This window comes from Larus michahellis, chromosome 2 (assembly GCF_964199755.1).
Source record: "Larus michahellis chromosome 2, bLarMic1.1, whole genome shotgun sequence".
NCBI classification, from domain to species: domain Eukaryota; kingdom Metazoa; phylum Chordata; class Aves; order Charadriiformes; family Laridae; genus Larus; species Larus michahellis.
In genome coordinates, this window is record NC_133897.1 from 122,173,033 (window position 1) to 122,194,674 (window position 21,642).

General features: G+C 43.0%; 1 protein-coding gene across 4 annotated transcripts in view; it reads right to left on the reverse strand.

Annotated features, from left to right (window-relative positions):
* The window catches only part of GAREM1 (GRB2 associated regulator of MAPK1 subtype 1), a 107,223-nt gene that overhangs the window by 68,121 nt on the left and 17,460 nt on the right, over positions 1-21,642 (reverse strand). For 3 of the 4 annotated variants that reach the window (XM_074576926.1, XM_074576929.1, XM_074576927.1), the window contains one exon: positions 13,920-14,060. In XM_074576926.1, coding sequence (XP_074433027.1) covers positions 13,920-14,060 — 141 coding nt within the window. Of the gene's footprint in view, positions 1-13,919; positions 14,061-14,501; positions 14,575-21,642 lie in introns of those variants that run through there. The other variant, XM_074576928.1, reaches the window with a different exon arrangement.

The window sequence follows — 21,642 nt, forward strand, 5'->3', positions numbered from 1 at the left end:
AGAAGTTATTTTAAGTTGCAATTACTAGTTCATATCTTATCAGAAGAGCTGGATGCGCACAATCGTTGCTGCTAATAGCTTCCCTTCCTCTTCTGAAAGAGCAACAAGAATTTTATTCATGGCAACTAAAGACAGAGTAAATAGCAGCAGGTGAGGGGTTGGGTGGACTCTGCTGCTGCAGCCACCCCACTGAACTCCAGTACCTCCCACTCTTCTTGCAGGCAGTCCCACTGAAACAGGTCTGAAATACAGTTCTCTTTCTTGTAGAAGTGCTTAGCCAGCCCTTTTTCTTACAGTGACAAAGGATCCAACTAAACCACCGTGTGGTGGCTGTGCCCAAAGACGCAGTCTCCACGAGCAGCCCTCTCTCTTTAGCTGTGGGCTGGGCGGTCCCCACTGCACACAGAGGGTGGCAAAGGACCTCGGACTTTCAAAGCAATCACTGAGCAGCAGGGAGAAGTGTTAGAAATCACAGCTAGAAGGAAAAGTGGCACCTCTGCACATCAGGCGAAGCAGAGCTTCACGGGGGATCAGTAGCAGGATGACAGAGAACAAGGTTTGCTCCATTTGCTATACACAAACTAACTTCAATATGAGAACAAACATCAACATTGGATCCAACATTAAAAGTCACTGTCATAGCACAGAATACTCTTCAGCAGGCTCGGTTAAGTGTTGAAGGACAGCCTGACCTTGCGACAAGTTCATCTGAGGTCATAAGGTTGAATGAGGTAGTTGGACATAAATAAGTAAAAATGTTTTTACTTGCATGACTCTTTACACAGCTACACCTCGGCGATGGATTTCTCTTACATCAGTCACGCAGCTGTTACTAACAGCAAAGACTGGTCATCATAACTTTTATGCTCCCATACTGGTGGCACATAGAGTTTAGAAACAATGGTCCCATCAATCCTCCAGATCCACTACTGGCTACCAAATACAGTATTTTCCATCAAGTATTTAATGAAATTAATTTTAATAGGTTTTTATAGACCAGCTGCAATCAGTTACTGCGGCCTTTTGGACTACTGTGGCTTTCAGTTATGTTACTTTATTTATGATTAGAAAACCCCACATGTTGTAAAGAGGTACCTATGGTACCCAACCACCATTGAGAGGTAAAGAACTGGGTACTTTCCAGCTTTCTAAAAGAGGTTCTGGAACATTTTCTTATAGTTTTGGTAACAAATTGTTGAAGAAGCTAATGTGAGGCTTTGTCTTTCTCTAATACTTACATTATAATCCATTCTCCCTCTCCCTGCAAGAAAAAACTCACCAAAAGGTTGCAGAATTTTTTTTTTTTTTTCTGGCAATAAGATGCTGCTCTAAGACTGTGCCACACACAAACTGGATGAGCAGCCAACTGCTGAGTGGGAGGCTCATTAAAAAGAGCCATTTGCTTGCCATATGTCTCTTTCTTCTAGACAGACTAATTCCAGTCATTAGAGTTTTAACCAGAAATGCAGATTAACAAAGCAACTTTTTGTTAAAATGGTACCAGAAATTTTCCTAAGCATCAGAGTATGGAGAACCACTCGGTGCTTGGAGTGAGTTGCCAGTTAGAAACAAGAGTCCTGATCCCGAAGCGGGACTGGCAGAGCACCTCATCCTTGCAAGGCTGGCATTTCCCAACCTCCCATAGGGGAGCCCCAGTCCCACCACCTCTTTCTGCCCTCCACCGCCACCCAGGCTGCTGCTGCTATTGTCTCCTGCTTCCCCCCTCCACCACCATCTCCCCCTCATTCCTCTCCCTCCCAGCTACCACCCTAACACTTCCCCCACTCATTCCCACACCCAGCAGGATGACTACAGGAGTATAAGCGGAGAAGACCAGCCGGGCTTGTCTGCCATTGAGAAGTCTGTGCATTGTGCTCCCAGCTTGGGAAGGCAGCACAAGCACATCTGCTCCCAACCATATATCTAGAACAGGTCTTGCAGACCGCCAGGTCCACACTGTGTATCTTTAGTGGCGTGGGTATTACCCACACCAGTAGACAAACACAGGTACCGCACAGGGTTCCACAGACTTCCTCCAATGGGGTAGTGGTCAGTCAGCAGGAATCAAATTGGCAAAAAAACCAACCAATCACCCAACAAGCCCCAACCCCATAGGATTTCAAGTGCATCCCTCAGCCCCTTTTTTAAAACCAGATAGAGCAGTTTTTCAGATAGGAACATATGCATGCTAGATCTTCTTATAAATGTTAGTCTCTCTTCTATTTACATACTGTTTTAAGACACTACCAGTCTGAAGTCAAACTCAAGTTCTCCATTAATTTTAATTAGCAAGTTTGTCTAAATTCACTTGTTATGATTCTCTAGCAACTGTCCTCATGAAGGATCTGAAAGCACTTCACAGGAAAAAACTGATACCACAAACAGTTAGAAGTAATGACCATTTCCCCCATCCAGCTTCCCAATAACATCTAGGGAAGGCTAAAGCTGATTTACTATCCCACTGCAACTCTCATTCCTTCTCAGAGTATTTCTCATCCCACACTCGAGGATATGCTGTAGCTCTTCCCTTATACAGACACTGAGGGATGCATCCTTCCCAGCAGCTGGTTCTGGGTTTCCAAGCCACGCTCATAAGAATCTCTCAACTTGGCACTATTTTGTTTTTCTTCTTTCTTTTGGTGATGCCATTTATGTAGCAAATGTCTTAATTCCCCCCACGCACTTTGAACCCTAGACATTAAATAATCAGGGACAGAGGAGCTAAAGAACTGGATTAGGCAAGCCACCCTGCCCATCCACCTCACCAAGGTTTCACTTTTCCTGTCAAGCTTCACAGGAGTCCCACTTGGCCTGCACAGCCTTTATTTTTTGAGTTTGGAAATGTAGAGGCCTATGCAGCTCTTTATCAGAGACAGCTTTCCCTAATCAGTGCTTCCTTCTGAATGCTCTTTCTCCTCCGTAGATACACATCTCACACTTGCCTATGTTCAAAAGGTTATTAATGGTAAATACATAAATATAAGCAAACCTATTCTTCTGGCAGAAGACAACAAGTGCATGTCCCACTATTTTGATGAAGACCTTCAGAAACCTTCAGATGCGATCATGCATCCTAATCGCATGTCCTTCCTTCCTCTTTCAAGCACGTATGCAGCCATCGTGGCAAAAACAGGACCTTTCACAGGATGAGCCGGTCCACACACACACTAAAAGAGGGATCAGGTGAGCACCATGAAACAAGGCAACAAGGAACAGACGCAGCCAGCTTGAATTATTTAAGCCACCCAAATGCAGCCAGCCAGCCTTGGCTGGCTATTCCCAGTCTACTGCAATACAGAATTCATGTGAGATGAACCGGAAAAGGTTGAACTGGTAACAAATATTTCAAGAGCATGCTGTGAAGGTGACTCACACGAAAAACATAACCTTCTTAGCATTTAGATTTAAAAGATCTGTCTTACTGTACATAGGCTATCAACCATCCAAGATGACAGTAGCATCTGTCAGCGTTGTAGGTTTTGTGACAGGTGGCTCACCAGCCAGGTGTTCCTAGTTTGAGGACGCTCCTGAAAGCCCCCGTACAATATACACATGTACACTGTATTTCCTTCGTTGCCTCTGCCCTGTCTGTCTTTGGGATCAAACTGCATGCTCTGGTTCAAAAGAGGAGCTGACTCTCACCTGCAGTAAAGGGAACGAGTGGGAGAAATGGAGCTTCACGTCTGCACATAAAGCTGTGAGGAAAATAAGTACAGGCTTCAGTTTCCCACTAATACGTAGGTCCTTCAGAATGAGAAGTTAAATACCCATGTTTCTCCCATCCAGTTAATAATGGTCACCTTTGCTATTACTGTTAATAGCTTCCCACACACACGCACTGAAACAAGTTAATCTCTGCCAGCTGAGAACAGAAAATCTCTGCACAACAGCTCACAACAGAGGAAAAAAAAAAGCCAGTTTTTCCACTCCTCGAAGTTTCAAAGCTCACAGAAGTGCCTTTCCCTGACACAGCAGAATTACTGTCTTGGATCACAGGCTAAATTAAACATACAAATTACATTCTCCATATAAACAGTTATACGTGGCTTAAATAGCATGGTTTTATTTTCCTATTGGCACCAATTGGAACAGTAGTGCAGTCAAAGCTTAAGACATCCGTGATGTCAGTTGCTTTAATAGGCATCACTGACGTGACCGGCTCTCGTTCCCAGACGTGAAGCGTGCTGGTTTCCATGGGGAGGATGCTGACCGAAGAATTCCTACCGCACTTCCTATCGGTTGTTTTGAGCAGCAAACACCGGCTCCAAGGGAAAAAAACAAAACAAAACAAAACCAACTCAAAACCCAAAAAACCAGCAAACAAAAACACAACAAAAAGTCTGTTTGGGCATCCAAAAATTCACAAGTTGACATCATCCTGTGTGACAGATTTCTCTGCAGCTCCCTCCCCAAACACACACGACCTATCAAACCCCCTGGCTCCACATTCCTGCCAGCTGGGTTGTGTATTTACAGAAGGGAAAGACATTCATAATTTTTGCCTTGCTTGTTTGCCATGTGAGCTCAGTCGTAATAGTTCCCCCTCCAGCCCCGAGAAGCAAAAGGGACAGTCAGTCTAAAAGAGATTTCTTAGACTAATCATAGGAAGCTAATAGCAATTTCTTCCTTCTCAAATTCCCATGCAAATTTAGACCATGTAACAAGTCAGAACATTGGCAAAGGAAAAAGAGGGGATGAACTTGAGACAAACTGAAACCAAAGGCAGAAGAGACAGCCAAATGTTTAAAAAAAAAAAAAGAAAAAGTATGCAGTAAACCATACCCAAATCCCCTAAGCATTAAGGGCTGTACTTCTCTGGAAAAATCTTTATCTGTTACCAACACGTACTGCAATCCAAGAAAGACTATCATGGAATAGTCAAATTGGTGACTGCATCATTCTTTGTAAAGATTTCCTAGCAGTGACACGTGCTTGCTTTCTTCTGTACCTGCTACTCGGTTCATATGAAAAACTAAAGCCCAACTTCATGCACCAGAGCTAAGTAAGAGATTAACAAAAGACATCATTATCTATATGAACTATCAACTCAAAACATACCACTTTTCAGCTCCAACAGATTTTTATAAAAATTCTTCCTCAAGGTACAGAAGGGAATTTTTTTACTGATTAAACAGTGACCATGGCCTTTACAACTACTTTCTCTTTATTCTCTTCTCCCACCAAGGGTCAACTTCGAGGCCAGATGGGGTGGTGTTAAGTCTGTAAAATTCCAATATTCCTACTTTAGGAAAACAGGTGTGAAGTTCCAGACTTGCGGTTACAGACTATAGGCTAACAAACTCTCTTTGACCTTCTGACTACCCTTAAAGTTTTTTAACTGTATGGTTTTCTACATGCTTGAACATCTACTTAAGGGTAGGAAAGGGTGAAGCAGCTTCATGCTTAATTCATGGCATGTTGAGTGCCTAGAAACAGACAGCTCATCCCTACCCCAACCTCTCCGGCAGGAGCTTACCAACTGGGTAGGCTGTAGTGTTCATGCATCTCCTACCTTTTAAATACTTAAGTTACACCTCATGAAAGAGGAAAACAGCTTCTCCTTGGGGAACTCAGGAGCCACATTCCCAATTTCCTTGTAGCTAGTACTTAGGGCAGCCTCAAGTGGTCGGAAACGTGGGATGGGACCAGAACCTCAAGTGCAGTCTAAATACACCTCGAATTCCCGGTGGGGGTCAGCCTTTTCCTCTCAGCTTCCTAGTGGTTAAGTTAGGCAGCTTTTAAGACCCTTCTCCCAAGCACTTAAGTCTTTCTATCGTCATGCAAATGAGCCCAGTGCTCCACTGTACCATCCAAGAGCTAAGGCAAAGTAATTCAAGCAATGCCAAGCAAATCCTGTGTGATTTAGCCCATCTCCCAGCCTTCTGGGAGCCAGTTTCCTGACTGCTATTCTACCCTTCCCTCAACTGCAATCTTTCAAAAAGTATTCCTCCCCAGTTAATTTCTTTTGTACAAGCCTCTAGAGTTTTTTTCCCCCCTAATTGATGCAACTCCAATCAGCTTCTTTGCTGCCCACAGAGATACGAAACAAGCAAACAACACAAACAACCCCCCACCACCACCTTACGGTGAATAAGTCCACAGCTGAATTTCAGCAAGTTGCAAGTTTGCCGACTTAAGAGTAACAGCCAAGAACTGTAGAAGTCTGAGAGGAACATGTGATACTTCAAACCATCAGTTGTAAAAGCTGCAAGTTTCCCCTCTTTCCTCCTACTCCCTTTCCCTTCTCACAAATAAAACACAGAAAGTTCAATGCTGAGGCAAATTCAGTTTTGTGTGTGTGTTTTTTTTTTTTTTTTTAATGAGGGTAAGATTATACTCATGCTTAAGTCCAAGTAGGGGAGAGCAAGACAGCTATATGTAAAAGCATACGTCTCTTTCCACCTAGTACCTCACTGAGACAGTATTGAAAAGTATCATTATCATAACAAGCTTTTGTTTCTTTTAAGGCACCAAGCAAACCTCATGAAACCAAACAAGTTTTATAGTACAAACTGGTGTCTACAAGCAACAAACTCTTATTCCAGCAAGAGGGAAAACGCAGGTATTTTCTTTCCATGAACTTCTGGGACATAATCGGACTCTTCCTCCCTTACTTGGAATAATACTACCCTGCGAACTAACCCTACTGTTCTCATTACATCAAAGAGCAGCAGCCTTTGAGAGCATCTGTTCGAGAGCTTGCTGCTTTGAGAGCTACATCCGTTTCAGACTTTTCAGCTGGGCCAGGCAGCTAAACTGGAAGGTGGATGGGAACTAAAACAGAGTTGAATGGGGTTTCAGCAGAAGGCTGAACACAAACTTTGATATATCCAGACGCCAACCTGAACGTCAAGCAAATTCTATGAATTCTGTAGGTGGCTCCAGAAATCTCTCACAGACATGAGATCGTATACATACGAAGTGAGAAGCAGACTCATGATCCACTCCTTTTAATTTATGAGGAAGAGAACGTTAAGGAAACTAGACACTGCAAAAGAGTCTGTCTGACTCCAGAGAGATGAAGTTGAGAGTGAAAGATTCTCAGCAGTGCAACCTGATGAAGAATTGCACACCGCTGTTTCACTAGAAGTTAAATTTGAACCATCTCCCTACACTGAAAAGGTATTTCTGATCCATAGCTTGCATTCTGGGAAGCTGCCAGCACACAATACTAGAAAGCAAGTACCGTATATGCTCAGAACAAATTCCTTGGGCTCAGGACACACGGCTCAATCAAAAATCAAATAAGCAAGCAAGCAAACAGAAAAAAATAATAATTGGAAGACATATGCATATATTCCTCAGTAGGTATAAAACAAAATGCAAGGTATAAGAGATTCTGCAGTACACCTGTACTGCAGGTCAGACAAAAGGGGAATATTTCATTAAACTTAGGTAAAAAGCTGCTACTTTGCCAGACTGGCTAACGGGGGGAAATAAAGGAACCAGAAGAACACATGCACCCACAGGTGCAAAAGAAATAAGCAGTTTTTTGGCAGCAATTTCAGTGGCTGCATTTTGATCCTGTGATTTGATACGGCATGGTAGATCAACAGAGAGGCATTTGCCAAAATTTAAATAGGCACAGAAAAGTGGAACAACAAACATATAGGACCATGGGGAAGTCTGACAGCAACTAAACTTGTTGAAGGTAACACTCTGGGGGTGGGTGGGGAAACAAAAAAAGATATTTGCTCATGTATGGAAGAACACCCATTATTTCAAGGTGACAGGTTTGAAAAATCCAGGAATAGGAAGAGACAGTTTCCAGACTACAAAGCCATGATTGCGTAGAATAGAAAGAAGAGGTAACAATTAAACTAAAAACAAGTAGATAAATATATGTTAAGGCATAATCATTTCCCTGATAGAAAAGCATGGAATGATGCTATATGGGCAATTACAAGTGTTTTGTACATGACTGATCTCAGACTTACAGCTGAAGAGACATGCACTGCTCACAAAAACGAGTGCCCTCTGCGATATCCAGGCGCTACTCTACAATCAGACTTTTAAATGAATACCGAATAGACTTTCTCCTATTTGTTTATGGAGAGAAAAGTCAAGTATTCAGAGCTACAGAAGTTCTATTTCTCTTTTAGAGGCATGAAGACTAGATGCTGGTGGCAATGCTTTTATTAGCAGTACCTGTGAAGAAAAGCTTTCAAACCTCCAACTGCTTTTCAGATCATGCAACCTTGTTCAAGAAAAAAAAAACAACACAAAAAAAACGATACTCAGGTACCAGGGGGTTAAGCATGTGGGTTGTTTTTTTTTCTTGGTTTTCTTCTCAGAACATACATTCATTAATCGTTTACCAGCCCTCAGACACACGGCAGCCTACCTCTCTCAGAAGCAATGCATTCGAGACCTGTTCTCTAGAAGTTACACTCAGTCATACAGCACAAAAGCCCCAGGAGAACTACGTGATAGTTGGGTGCCAGGTTAAGTTCAAAGCAAAACACAAATTAAAACGCAAAACACGTTTCATATCAGGGAGTGGTGTACCTGTTGGCTGGAAAGGACTCACCTAAGTAAGTTCCCTACTCCAGAGCAGTGTCCCTCCCTGTCTTAGATCTCACCCACCTCTTTGAACTCAAAAATTACCCCGTCAGAGCTGTACTGCTCCACTCACACAGAACAGGCGTAGCTCTCTCTGGCACCACACACTGTTCCCAGGGAGGCAAAGCCCAGGACAAAGGGCTCTTTGTCCAATGCCGCCTTCCTACCAATCTGCCGACCAGCAGATTGACGGAGTGAAGAGACTAAATTGAATGTAAGACAGGGAAGCACCCCTCTGTCCTCGAAGTAATCCAAGTTGGCAGCAGATACCATAAAGTCATCAAGCAAAGGACGTTTGGCAGTATAATGTTTGCTCTTTCTCTCTAGGGCCACAAAGAGAGCCATACAGCACACTTACAGAGACCTAACATCTAAGAGGGCTCAGTATCACCAAAGTAAAAATCCAAGCTCTTCCAGATCTTGGATGAAACAGGTTCAGGGTAGGCACTGAGCACGAGCAGCTGCGGTCACCATCTCAAGACAGCTAGGGGATGCCTAACTCACACCATACTTCAGCAGTCTCCTCCCTCAAGTGTCCGAGGTCTGACTATCCCAGAGTGGGCAGCAGCAGGCCTGGTGGGACTGTAAAATTGTGCCTTAGAGGCAGACACGCCTTTGGACATTAGAGAGAAACTTTGGCAGCTGCACATTGCAAAATCTCAGGGAGCTCTCCTGCTCCACTGCTGCAGAGGCAAGTTCACTCTTGAGAAGACCTGCAGAGAGCATCTTCCTCCGTGTTAGCAGGACACAATGGGGAACAGGCCCATCAGGCACTGCTCCATGATTAACAAATCAAACCAGTAGAAACAGGTTTCAGTAGGACATTTGTTGTACACTGAACACTGTTCACATGTTCTAACGCTAGAGAAGGGACTTCTGACTCATTCCCACCCATTGCCCCACCTGGGGAAGGTTCACATGACATGGTTTTATATTTCCTCATTTAAAAGACATTAAGAAAGCTATCAGCACACTTAGGTAAGCAACAGGACAGGGCACCAGCGATTACTCGGTATTGGCAACTGCACACCTTCACTATGTGGTGGGGAGGTGTGGGTTCACAGGAAGAGTATTTCCAACACCCCGGATGTGTTACAGTGAGGCACACCCTGCAATAGGGTGTTACTTTCTAACGTCTTAAAAAAAGTATTTTCTTCATCAGTTGCCTCCTATGAGCACACAGATGGCAGCACTGATGCAAGAAGTATTCCCTCCAAACCTTGGACAAAGCAGAGTAGAAGCTTAAACAAAAATAAGTGGCAGGAGTTTGGATTTTTTCTTTTTTTTTTTTCCTTTCTTTTTTTTTTTAAACATCATCTCAAGGCAACATCTTTGCTCTCTAATGAAAAAAAACTCTTAATGGGCAAAACAGGAGAGCAAACGAACCACCAGTTGCAACAACAGAGATAAGGCCCTAAACCACCACTGAGAGTCCTGTTATGATTTGATTAAATGTGGGAGTATTTGGGGCAAAATAACCTAGACGCTGCCAACCCACCCCAAAGCAATTTTTCGTTCATTACATACCCCCACCAATACTAGCACAGCCTTTGAAAGAAAAGACTACATTGCGTAGGTGAGGGTACGCATGCACACATGGGTCACTCCACAGCCCTCTGTGCTGCTTTTTTTATATGGGAAGTTTTAAGCAACCACATCCAGCTCCACAAAACTTTCACATCAGTCACCTCCACACATAAGGAACTGTAGCCACGTAGCAAAGGTGCTTACAACAGACTGAACTTGGGCTCTTTAGAGTCAGAGTAGAAGATTGGTGCAGCTTGAGTTGATGGATCCTCAAAAATGCTTTTGATAGTTTTGGCCTATATATACACCTGGAAGGTAACACAAGAAGAGTCAGACCACACCCGAGGGCCACAGCATTCAAACCCCCAGACGGCGGCTTCAATCGCTTTCAGTTATCACAGAATACGTTTGAGATGTGGTCATCAACACCCCTGGGACAAATCGTCCCATGCAGCTACCTCTGCACAGAGAAGCAATAGCCGTACCTCTTGACAAGCAGCAGCACAGTGAAGGCTACTTCTGCAAGATACCAACATGCTCTGTACCTTCCAAATTCAGATCATAAAACACTGTTGCCTGGAGGCTACTAACAGAGACATTTATCAAGGTAAAGGTTACAGTGCTGCCTAAGCCAAAACTAGCGGTAATATTTGTCATCAGCTGGCGGGTATGAATGATACACACTCACTTTTAGAGCAAAAATTTAGTAGTAAGGATATCATAGTACCAGGAACACATAAAACTAGTTCAGACAGAAAGCTGGTAGGACCTTGCTCTAAGCATCAAGTGTGAATTACAGGTACCTGAGGAAACCAAAGGACACCAAAGCAAGGTCCATCTGTTGTGACGGTTTACCTTGGAATCTTGCGAAGTCCACTCTCTCACAGCAAGACAGGGCGCTATCAGGACAGTAATTTTAATCTGCTCTCTATTCTATATGCACGTAAAGACTTCTTTTGTTTTAGGAGCCAGAAACACATTAGCCATTTGGTTTTAGTTACATGAAAATTGAACTTGATGCTACATTAACTTTAAAGAGAAGCAGACTGGAAAGAGTATTCAACAGGGAATGGTTAGACTAACAGCTGTCATATATGACAGTTCTGACAGAAACAGCAAAAATTAGCTATGTCAGCCATCCCCAACAGAAACAACCAGGGTAGCAGTTTCCCAAGTAGGGAAAGGAGCATCCTGAGGTCTGCAGAACTCAGGTTCTGTTAACGAGATTTCACTTAAATGTAAAATACAACATTTTCCTTCTTTAATAAGGCTTTATTGTATTTAGGTTTAATAAGTGTATCAAGAGCCGATTTAGCAAGTAGCAAAATAAGATTTACTTTATACTTGTATTTATGTAGGTGAATGATGACTTCGTGGTACTTAAGCCCATAATCTTAGGGGAATAACATCAGTTTCAACTTCCCTTCCTGCTCAGCTGTTGCAACCAAAATAGTGCTGCAATTCGCTACATTAAAATTGCGCTAGGGAGGAGAAAAAAGGAAAGAAGTTATTCCATGAAAGCAGAAACAAACCTGGAAAGTCATTTTAATGAACTCTTTTGTTCAATGTCTAAGGGTCATGCCGGTAGGCAGTATAGCAGTAATGTCGGTTGTGTGTTCATAATACATGTCCTACTTGACAGAAATTTAAAAGCATGCAAAAGGTCAGTCCTGTAATCCAAAATTTATACAGCAATACAGTTTACAAGCATTTGCCTATGAGGACATAAAACTCCTCCTCGGAAAACAAAACATGATGTCTGAGCCCCTGAGTTCTAGTTGTGTTTTCCACAAAGATGGAAGTTTCTCGCAGGCCAATGCCCCAGCTATCTCCAGAGCTGGCAGTATTGCTGTGTCAGGCCAGTACCCAGCCCAGAAAAGTCTTCTTAGGCAACTACGTTAAACTTCATTTCTTCAAGTGCAGGGTTTGGATCCCAAAAGCAGTGATGCCATGAGGCATGGCATAATGCAGCGCTGAAAGCACACGCAGGGTTAGCTTATAGGTTTCTGAATGGTAATCCACAGCTGCATACGCTTATCTTTCGGGTATGGAAGACGTTTCTATATCCATTTAGATGCACCAGATCGCAGTGCTTTGCCAACTAAACCTTCACACGCTTAGACACATTTCTTATAGGCAAGTCCATCAGACGTGCTCTGGTACTGCAAGCGAGCACTGATCACTTTTGTGAAGTTCCTTTGGCAGCATTGCAGCCCATCACACATTCAGTAAGTGCCCTCGCTACGTGTCAGTTTCTGAACTTTCCCGTATTTTCATTTCATTAATGAGGGGTTTGTGGCAGGGAACTTTCTGGAGATTGTTTGACAGCAAAACATATTCTGCCAACTAAACACACACTCTTTTCCTGCATTAACACAAGCTGGGAAGAAAAACACATGGATACTTTTGCAATACCTTAGGGGACAGGTTTCGATTTTGCTGGTATCTATATAAATATAAGCTATGGATGAATGGAAGTATGAAGAGTCAGGAAACCCTGCTTAGCAGATCTTTGTCAATTTCTTTAAAAATTAAGACTCAAGCTTTCGTAAAACCCTTAAAATCCAATCTTCTTTCATGCCAATAGCCAGTTTATTTTCTGTTCTCCTGCTTCCAGGAATCACAGTGAGGATTCTAAAACGCACCATTCAGTTTGAAGGAAGTGAAGTGTTTATCTGGCCACGGCACTGAAGCTTAAGCAGCCAGGAGGTGAAATAAATAAATAAATCGATGTTACTAAGCACAGGCACTAGAAGTTGTTTATACTAAGAAAGTTTGAATTCAGAGAGTTTTAAAGCCACGTATATTACGGCACTATATGCCATCACACCAAAGCTTTTAAACACGTCTTAAAAACATTAACCTTCCAGAAGTGAACTCCAAGGAGAAACAGTACGTAAGGAGGTAACTGGTGTTAAGTTCGTCACTGAAATAGGCTGCATCGCTGCAGTCGCAGCACTGGTGTGACTGAAACAAAACATTTCAGTCAGCTCTTGTACAACTCAGCACAGCCTCATCACACCAACATTTTAAAGGAGACCGTAAGAGATTTGAGCAGATTACTCAATTGACAGCTGTCTATACAGAAGACCAAGTAAAACACTCATCCCACATCTCTGCTTCGTAGCCATGGATCTTTCAGGTCACACTTTCCAGCTTTTTAAATTTTGGTATTTACTGCAGTAAGATAAGCACTTCCCACTCATACAGTGTTGCCCTACTCCGCTTGTAAATAAGGACATTAAGCAGTGGGAAACAGTATTAAAAATCATTTCTGAGGAAATTAAAAATAATTTGAAATCATAAAATAAATATGGATTAGTTGCACCATATCTACTTGGAAGAACATTATTACCGCATCGTCCAAAAAGGCAGAGTGACAAGGAGCTACCAAGGAGCATTAGTGTAAAACTGCAGTATTATTACAAAGGGTCCCTGGCTTTTAACATGGAAATAATAAAAAAAGTCCCCTCCAGCTTGAGTATGCAATGAAGTGTAAAACCCACTCCATCTTTGACCCAGCATTTCAAGGCATTTTCAAACTTTCACACTTTTGTCACCATGTTCACAGATGAGAAGCCATTCATTGTACTCAAATTGAAAACAGATCTATGTAGCTACCTGTTCTGTCAACCTGCTGCCCAATGAAATACATCTATTTAGTATCCCTGGGTGTAAAATAGTATCTCTTGCACCCTGTAACGTTATTAAAAAGTTAAGTCACAGGCACCGGCATCAGAGGCTTAGCTTCTCTCTGCCAAAGTGATCAGCTTAAGTGGTAGGCAATTCATACTCTTTCAATTTGCATTTCAGTTCAACAATAGCTTTACCTGCATAATGTACGGGGATTTCTATCTTTGGCCCTATGACGTAGTGACCCTCCTCCAGACTGTGAGCTGTAATTGTCGTCCACTGCCGACATGAATGAATCAGAAGATAATCGCTCTCTCGAAGGCCTTCTACAGTTTCTCCTGCAAAACAGATGTAATTTATTAAAAAAACCCAAAAAATCACACATGAAGAATTATGAAAACTTCACAACAAGCATTTTATACATATTGCTATTTATTTTTTCAGACATTATTATATTTAAAAATCCAATTAACTAAATTTCAATTCTACACGGTATTCATTTTTGCAACACAAGCACTTTATCTTACAGTAAACCAACATAAAGCAAAACAACTCAGTGTATGAATATAATACCACAGAGGTGTAATGCAGATTACTCAGCAGTGGCTCTGGGGCTCCTTTTTCAGCTTTCTGCATAAACAGACTTTTCGTATCGCTGTTTATGTCCGCTTATCTCACTTGATATGAATTCTTGAGAGCTCTTTTAATTTTTAAATAAAGGAAAAAAAAAGTACCTTTTCATATTTTGAAAGATAAGCATCACACTACCCTACAGGTACCTGAAGCCAAATCTTGTTCATCGCTATGAAGTAACTGGGTATCACACTTGCAGATTTCAGCTTTGTCACTCTACCCCTTTGCCAGTTACTGCTTTATATACCTGTGAAGGTATAGGAAGGGACCTCTGGAGATCATCTAGTCCAACCCCCCTGCCAGAGCAGGGTCACCTAGAGCACGTTGCACAGGAACGTGTCCAGGCGGGTTTTGAATGTCTCCAGAGTTGGAGACTCCACCACCTCTCTGGGCAGCTTGTGCCAGTGCTCTGCCACCCTCAAAGTAAAGAGGTTCCTCCTCATGTTTAGGTGTCCCAATACCCAGCTCATCTTTGCAGTGCCCTTTGTTGTACTGTGCTGTCTGCCCAACCCATCCCAAAACACAGCCAGCGATCCAGCTCTCCTTTCTTCCCCTGTCCCTACCAAGTCCTCTGCATTTCCACCATGTACCCTCCCCTGCTCCACCGGCTGCAGTGCCCGATCAGGACTAGAGTGCTTTGCTTGGCTTTCTGGCAATTGCAAGAGCCACATTGTATAGACTACTCAAAGTGCTGGCTATACATCTCAAGCATGATATATGAACAAAATTTCATAGAGCAGGGCGTATCACGGCAGACCGCTCTTACATACCTGCAGTCCTGCTCAGTACACTTCTGCATTAAACACACAGAAAACAGCCTTTCTCAAGGTGTCTTTAATGCAGCCACATGAACTTCCAGGAACACTTAGCAGACACTAAACATGGGCCAAGAATAACGAAGCTTTAAATTCCATTTTCCTTCTCTCCCACCAGCTCTCTGCAGTTACAGCCAAAAATAAAGCAAGTAGTTTAGCCCTGGAATCAAGTTTGGACAAAACCCATCCCCTTCAGCTACTACAACAAACTGCACTTTCCCTTCACTGTCCTCTAATATCCTTAAAAGTCAGTGGAAGAATGAGACTTTCCTCAGCCTGGGGCAGCAGACATTTCCCCTGTTCAGTCTCTGCAGAGGAGAGATACTTCCCATTGAGCATTTATTTTTTTGCCCACACCAGGCAATCTTTTCCAGCATAGGCAGTGGCTACTACACACCCCATTCCTGCCTGATTTCATGCTCCCATTCTATCAGAAAGCGCCCTCCTACACGATTCAAAACGCGGCAACTGGTGTGTGTGAGAATTCTTAGATTTAAAATCAGAAGAGACCGTTACGGCCACCTGCTCTGACACTCTCTGGCCACAGGATTCTGCTCGTTTCCTCCAGAAGCTTGGGTTTGGCTAAAGAAGGGAGAGACCCCTCCCAACCTGCCTGCAGAGTCCAAGAGGTAGACTTCCCTGGGTCTGCTGTCCCACAGCCTGTTAAACCTTAAAAAAAAAGTTCCTGTTTTGCTCATTCGGGGCTTTAGCTTATAATTGTGGATAAACTGCTGTTATGGGGATGTACACGGAGAAAAAAAACCAAAACCAACCCAACACCAAAACGTATACAGAGCTCCTTAGTACTGGTTATTCTTGCTCCTATGCAGGTATCATCTCCAGGTTTCCTTCTTTTTCACAGCACAGAAAGTAGCTTCCAGGTAAGCAGGATGTTTCAAGAAGTGATTCCAAGCGCTCCTTGGAGCATAGTCCTTGGCAGCCCAGCCAGGCAGACAGACTGCTTGACACCAGCTCCTGTCCCCTGGAAAGCACCACCCCCACCACCCACAGCGTGCTGGGAGAAGAGACTTCAGAAAGCCTAGGGGAGAGAGGCAAAACTGCCATGCAGCACCGGAGAACTCTTCAGTCCCTACCATATCTTGAAGGAAATTCAGATGCATTTGATAGAGGGGTCATGCACCCACTAAATGTTACCAAGTCATCTGACCTTGAGCATCTCCTCCTTTCTACTCAGAGAGCGACTCCTAATACGTATAAAAAAATATCTTCAGCTTGTGTCAACAGAGCGTTACAATTTTGGGAAAAAACACCATAATAATAATATATGGTGTTATTTGAAACTCATGTTTCAGTTCAGAGAGTTACACTCATGCTTTCTGTAATCCATGGCAACAAGTAATTATTCCATCCCACAACAAAATAAAACCAATGACACCTAAGGGAAGAACTAGTATTCTACTAGTTTCACTGACAGTAGTAAACAAATGTTGAAGAAAATACAAGGCATCTCTGGTAGGCTTTTTCTCTGCCTTATGGCTTGTAACTATGATTTCAGAATGTTACCTAAAGGAAGGCTGGATTCTACATCCAGGATTGCAAGGAAATAATTACAATATGGGTCATCCTTGAAGACTCTCACAAAGATATTCTCAGGAAAATAACGACACCCATGATGAAAAGGTGCTTCCAGTCATGGCTCACATGCCACGATCTGTTTAAATGGTTACTCCACTAAAACTGGGTGGGACAGGCGAGTGTGAAAAGAGATTACTAAGGCAGGCCCAAAAGTGACTATGTAATTATGTCTGCAGCTGGAAGTAGCTGTATTTTTTAAACAGAACCCTGGAAACCATTCTTGTTACATTAATTATTTGCTCCAACCAATCACATTGGAAACAAATGTCGTGCTTTGCCACAGGAGTTTGAGCCCAGGAGAGGAGGTAGAGCGGATCCAAAGAGGAGGTCACAGTTCCCCGGCTCCCTCACAACAGGCAGGTCTATCCACACCAAATCCTGACCTTTCCCAACCATGGTAAAACCAAATTCCTGAGGCTGCTCTGTAGGAAGAGTCTCCTTGTCACCAAAGGGATTAATTGACTTGCAAAATCACCTGGCTGACGATGGCCTCCATGCCATGGGGGGAAAAATACAAGGAAGGGTCAAACGTGACTGAGGACAAGAAGACATGGCCATATGTACTCTCTTCCTTCTTCCATTCTTTTCTAGTCTGTCTCCTCCCATAACACTCGCTCACTGACTCCCGGGATGGAGGACCTTTCAGGCAGGAGACACCTCTGACCCTAGCTACACGGCTCAACTCCTGGCCCAAGCACCGACCAGACTTAGCCCTTTATGCTTTTCTCAGCCAACTGTACCTTGCAAAACAGCCACACATACCCAATCTCATTTTTACCGCCCCCCCTCAGTAACAGAAGTTATGCAAGCCTTTCATTAATCACATTTTAACTATGTGGGAGAGAACTCGGCAGTCCTCACATCCACCTGCTACGCAACTCGGTTCTCACCTATTCAACATACTCCCACACTGCTGCTTACACAAAAATCAGACTCCATGAGAAAACAGAGAACACAGGCCACTCATCTTTAGTAACAGTTCTGTCTCTTATGATCAAATATGGATTAGCTCTATCTTCTCGCCCTCTCCTCCCCGCCCCACCTGCCTGCAACATAATTAAACCACTACAAAGAATCTACAGGCAAATACTTGAGTTGTTTTTTTCCCCCAAACAAAAAACATAGAAGCAATGGATTATCACATGCAATTCCCTACCCCTCCCCAAGTTACCAACCTCTTTCCAAACTATGAGTCAAGTTTATTCATAATAAAGCCCAAGACTAAGAAACCCATGATTCGCTTACAGTGCCTAAACCCTAAATAAAGAGTTAACGCCCATCCTTGCCTCACAATAAAAGCCTCACACCTCCAAATCGAAAAGTTAGCTGTTATGTTCATACACAAGCTGTCCTCCTATAAGCGCTCTGACCACAACCAGTACTTGGGCTGCTTCATCGTGAATCACCGAAGCAGCCCTGCAACAGCTATTCATGTGTTCATCGCAAATAAGATGTATTACCATTTTTAATTACACATTCCATTTCCATACAATTCCTAAAAACTACAAATATTGCAGAGCCCACCCCTATTGAAAGCCAATTGCAGAGGGAGCTCTGACCCTGAAAGGAAAATTGTTCACATGTTGATATAGTCAAAAAAACAGGTAATTGCTTAATCAAGATTCCCATGCTTATTAAATACCACCTACATTAAATGCCAATACTTCTTTAATAATTCTTTCCAGTTCCAAAACTGGATCATCCACATTTGGCAAATCTTGGCTCTGTCATTGTAAACACTCCAATCTCCAATTAACAGTTAACAACTGTAGCAAGACTGGGAGCAGGATACCTTGATCTACAAGTTCGGAGACGAATTTCTGTTCTCACTTGCAGTTTTTAAAAACCAGGTGAGAAAACGGAGGTTGGCTACACGCAGGGACCAAGTTTATATACGGCAATGCCGCGGCACAGAAAGGAAGCCCATTTCTTTTGAAGCAAGCACTGACCTCCCTGCAGGTTGTTACCACCACTTACTTTCTAAAGGCGCGCACTTTTATTTAGTTTAGCATTTCACAATTTGCAAATGTCCGGGGTAAAGCCTCAGGAGTAGAACTGAAGACCACTCCAGTTTTGAAGGGTCTGAGCGCTCCCACCTCCTCTTTGCTTCCTTCCAGATCAGCGATTACAGCTTGGCCCATTACAGTCCGTAAAAGAAAATTCACGCAGGTTCTACGTATTTTGGTTAGCCAAAGACAGCAATGACTTTTCAACACCAGCCACTAAAGAAAAATCATGAAACAAATGGAAAAAAAAAAAACAAAACAAAACCACCAACTTTTAAGGTTCTCCTCCTAGTTTAGAGAAACTAACATTCAAGTCACTGCAAAATGTGCAGGCCAACGTGACTCATTCACTCACAGAAACTACACTGCTAAAAATAAGCAGCGATCTACAGGAATATAAACACTTTATAATGCCACACACTTTGTCATCTTGGCTAAGAGTTTGCATCACTGCCTTAAAGCATAAGCTTTGCATCTGGAGACATTAAAATAGTAGGTAACAAGCAATTCAGAGAAAGAGAAGAAGTCGCATGCAAGGTTCCAGCAACGTAACAGATACCATTTACACACCCAGATGAACTAGATACCATCTCCTCCTGCCAGGAAGATGGTTACGGAGACATTCCTCCCATCTCATTCATCACTGAAGACTGTAAAGTGAGCTTAACACTGCCCCTTGCACATCAGTTCAAGCATGCAGAATTTGCTCTTCCTGGAACAAAAAGGCTTACAGAAAAGAGCTAGGAGCTCACCAGAAACTTAAGATGGATTTTGTGAAATAGCTGGTGAAGAAGATGCCTGCAAAACTCCAGGGAAAACTCATGAAGGCTTTGGGCCATGTGGTTTCATTAAGCCTGAACACCATCTGCATGCAGGTAACAGCTGCTGTACAAGCAAGTGCATCACCCAGCCTGCCTTGGTCAGTTAAGTAGGCGGTGAGTTTAATTATTCCACCTGATGTTCCACAATCACATAACATATCATTACATAGGAAAACCTCAGCAACATTAAAAAAAAAAAAATCATTTCAGTGGGTGCTCAGCCAGGTACTACAAAACACACAAATTAATATCTTCAACTTTATCCCCACTTGAGCTTGCACTAACACTTGCTGGGAATAAAGGGTTAATTTGTGGAACAGCAACATACTGTCAGCATGTGGCTAGTATTACAAGGGAAGACTAGCAACCAAAGTTTATTTTGCAACAACTGGAAGCTAAGAGAAAGCAGAATGATTAGAAGCCAGGAAGAAGAAAGAAGTGAGGTTCTCTCTTATTTATGGCGCTATCATCGCACTGAGGAGCCTTACTTACACGGTGTCTGCTTCACTGGACGTGCAGCTCCACTGGACTTTCCCTGGCCGAGGGCCGAACAAGCCATGCATTAAGATACACCTTAACATTATCCTACCGCATCATGAAAAACAAAGTACAGCCCCAGCCAGTATGAAATGAAGTTATAATTTATTGTTAAAAAAAAAAAAAGACAAAAAAAAAAGAAGACAGTATTATGGACTTCATGGCTCTGAGCAAAGAGATGTTTCGGGTCAGAGGGAGGTCACACTGCTAGCACAAATACAAATGCCAGCACTGCTGTTCCACTCCAAAAGAAGGACTCTACAACACCGTACACTAGTCAACTAATAAAAGCTGCCTTGTTTTTGGAAAGGCCAACTTGTGTTTCTGCAAACATTTGCTAGTCACATAGCTCCCACACAGGTAACAGCTTAAGACGAATTTGATTTCTTTTCATCGTATTGGAAGATTCACAGCAGGTAAAAGCCGAAGCCAAGGCCTCCTCTCGGCACAAAAAGCTCAGGGGTCCCCCCCATCTAAAAGCAGGGAGCCCAGGGCCTCGCACTGGCGAGATGGCCCACCTGAAGAGACCACACACAGGTCAGAAACACCCAGCTGTGCACACCCAGCCTACGAACTGCGGGCAGTGCCCACGCTAACTTCAGCCTCCTTGGCAATGAGGGTCTGCGAGAGCATCACAGGCACCTGCAGCCTTCCCAAGGCAGGCTTTGGTGTCTCGCTAGGTGTTAAAACCAGGCTGGGCACCACAGCACCCTTTTGCCTTTAGAAAAAAAAAACCTGTAAATTTTAAAATCAATCATAACTTGGAGCTATTCTCATCTGGGAATCTGTGTTTCCTTTCACTGGTGGGCTCATCCTTTACACAGTCTTCAAACAGCTCCTGATACTTTGGTTTTGGTTCAGCCAGTTGGTTGTTTGGGCTTCTGATCTCTTGAAATACAAGACAACAAAAACCAAGGCGTAACCGCCCACAAGAAACAGCAGACAGCACCTCCTTGTTCCATACAAAACAAGTAAGCCAAAAAAGATCAAGGCATACATCAGGCTGCATCACAAAGATTCTTCCCTGTTAATTTCAATTTGGTCTCATTTGATGCAGGGACACACGGAAGCATCACTAACACTCATGAAGCACTGCACTGAGTATGTTGCTCTTATGTTAGTAAGAGTATGAGTTCTTTGAAAAACATACACAAAAGAGCCAAACAGTCCGCATGGTGATTAGGCTACTGGAAGAGAACTCCAAGTAGTCAATTTCCCACTGTCTCTGAGGCTTAGCATCTACTTTTATTGGAGTCTGAATTCAGAGAGCAGTGTGAATTCTTTCACTTAGGGGACCAGACTGAGCTCCTAAATAACACTCTCTGGTTTTAATACACGCAACAGAGGAGAAACAAAAGACATGGGTATGTGACAACTCAGCAGAAGATGAATCTACTATATTCTGTTTGTTAATGAAATACCTGCAGTGCTGTCATACATGACAACATGCGATCCTTCACCTCCAACGCTCAGCCTTATTACCACAGCAACATCTCGCAGGCAGAACAGGTG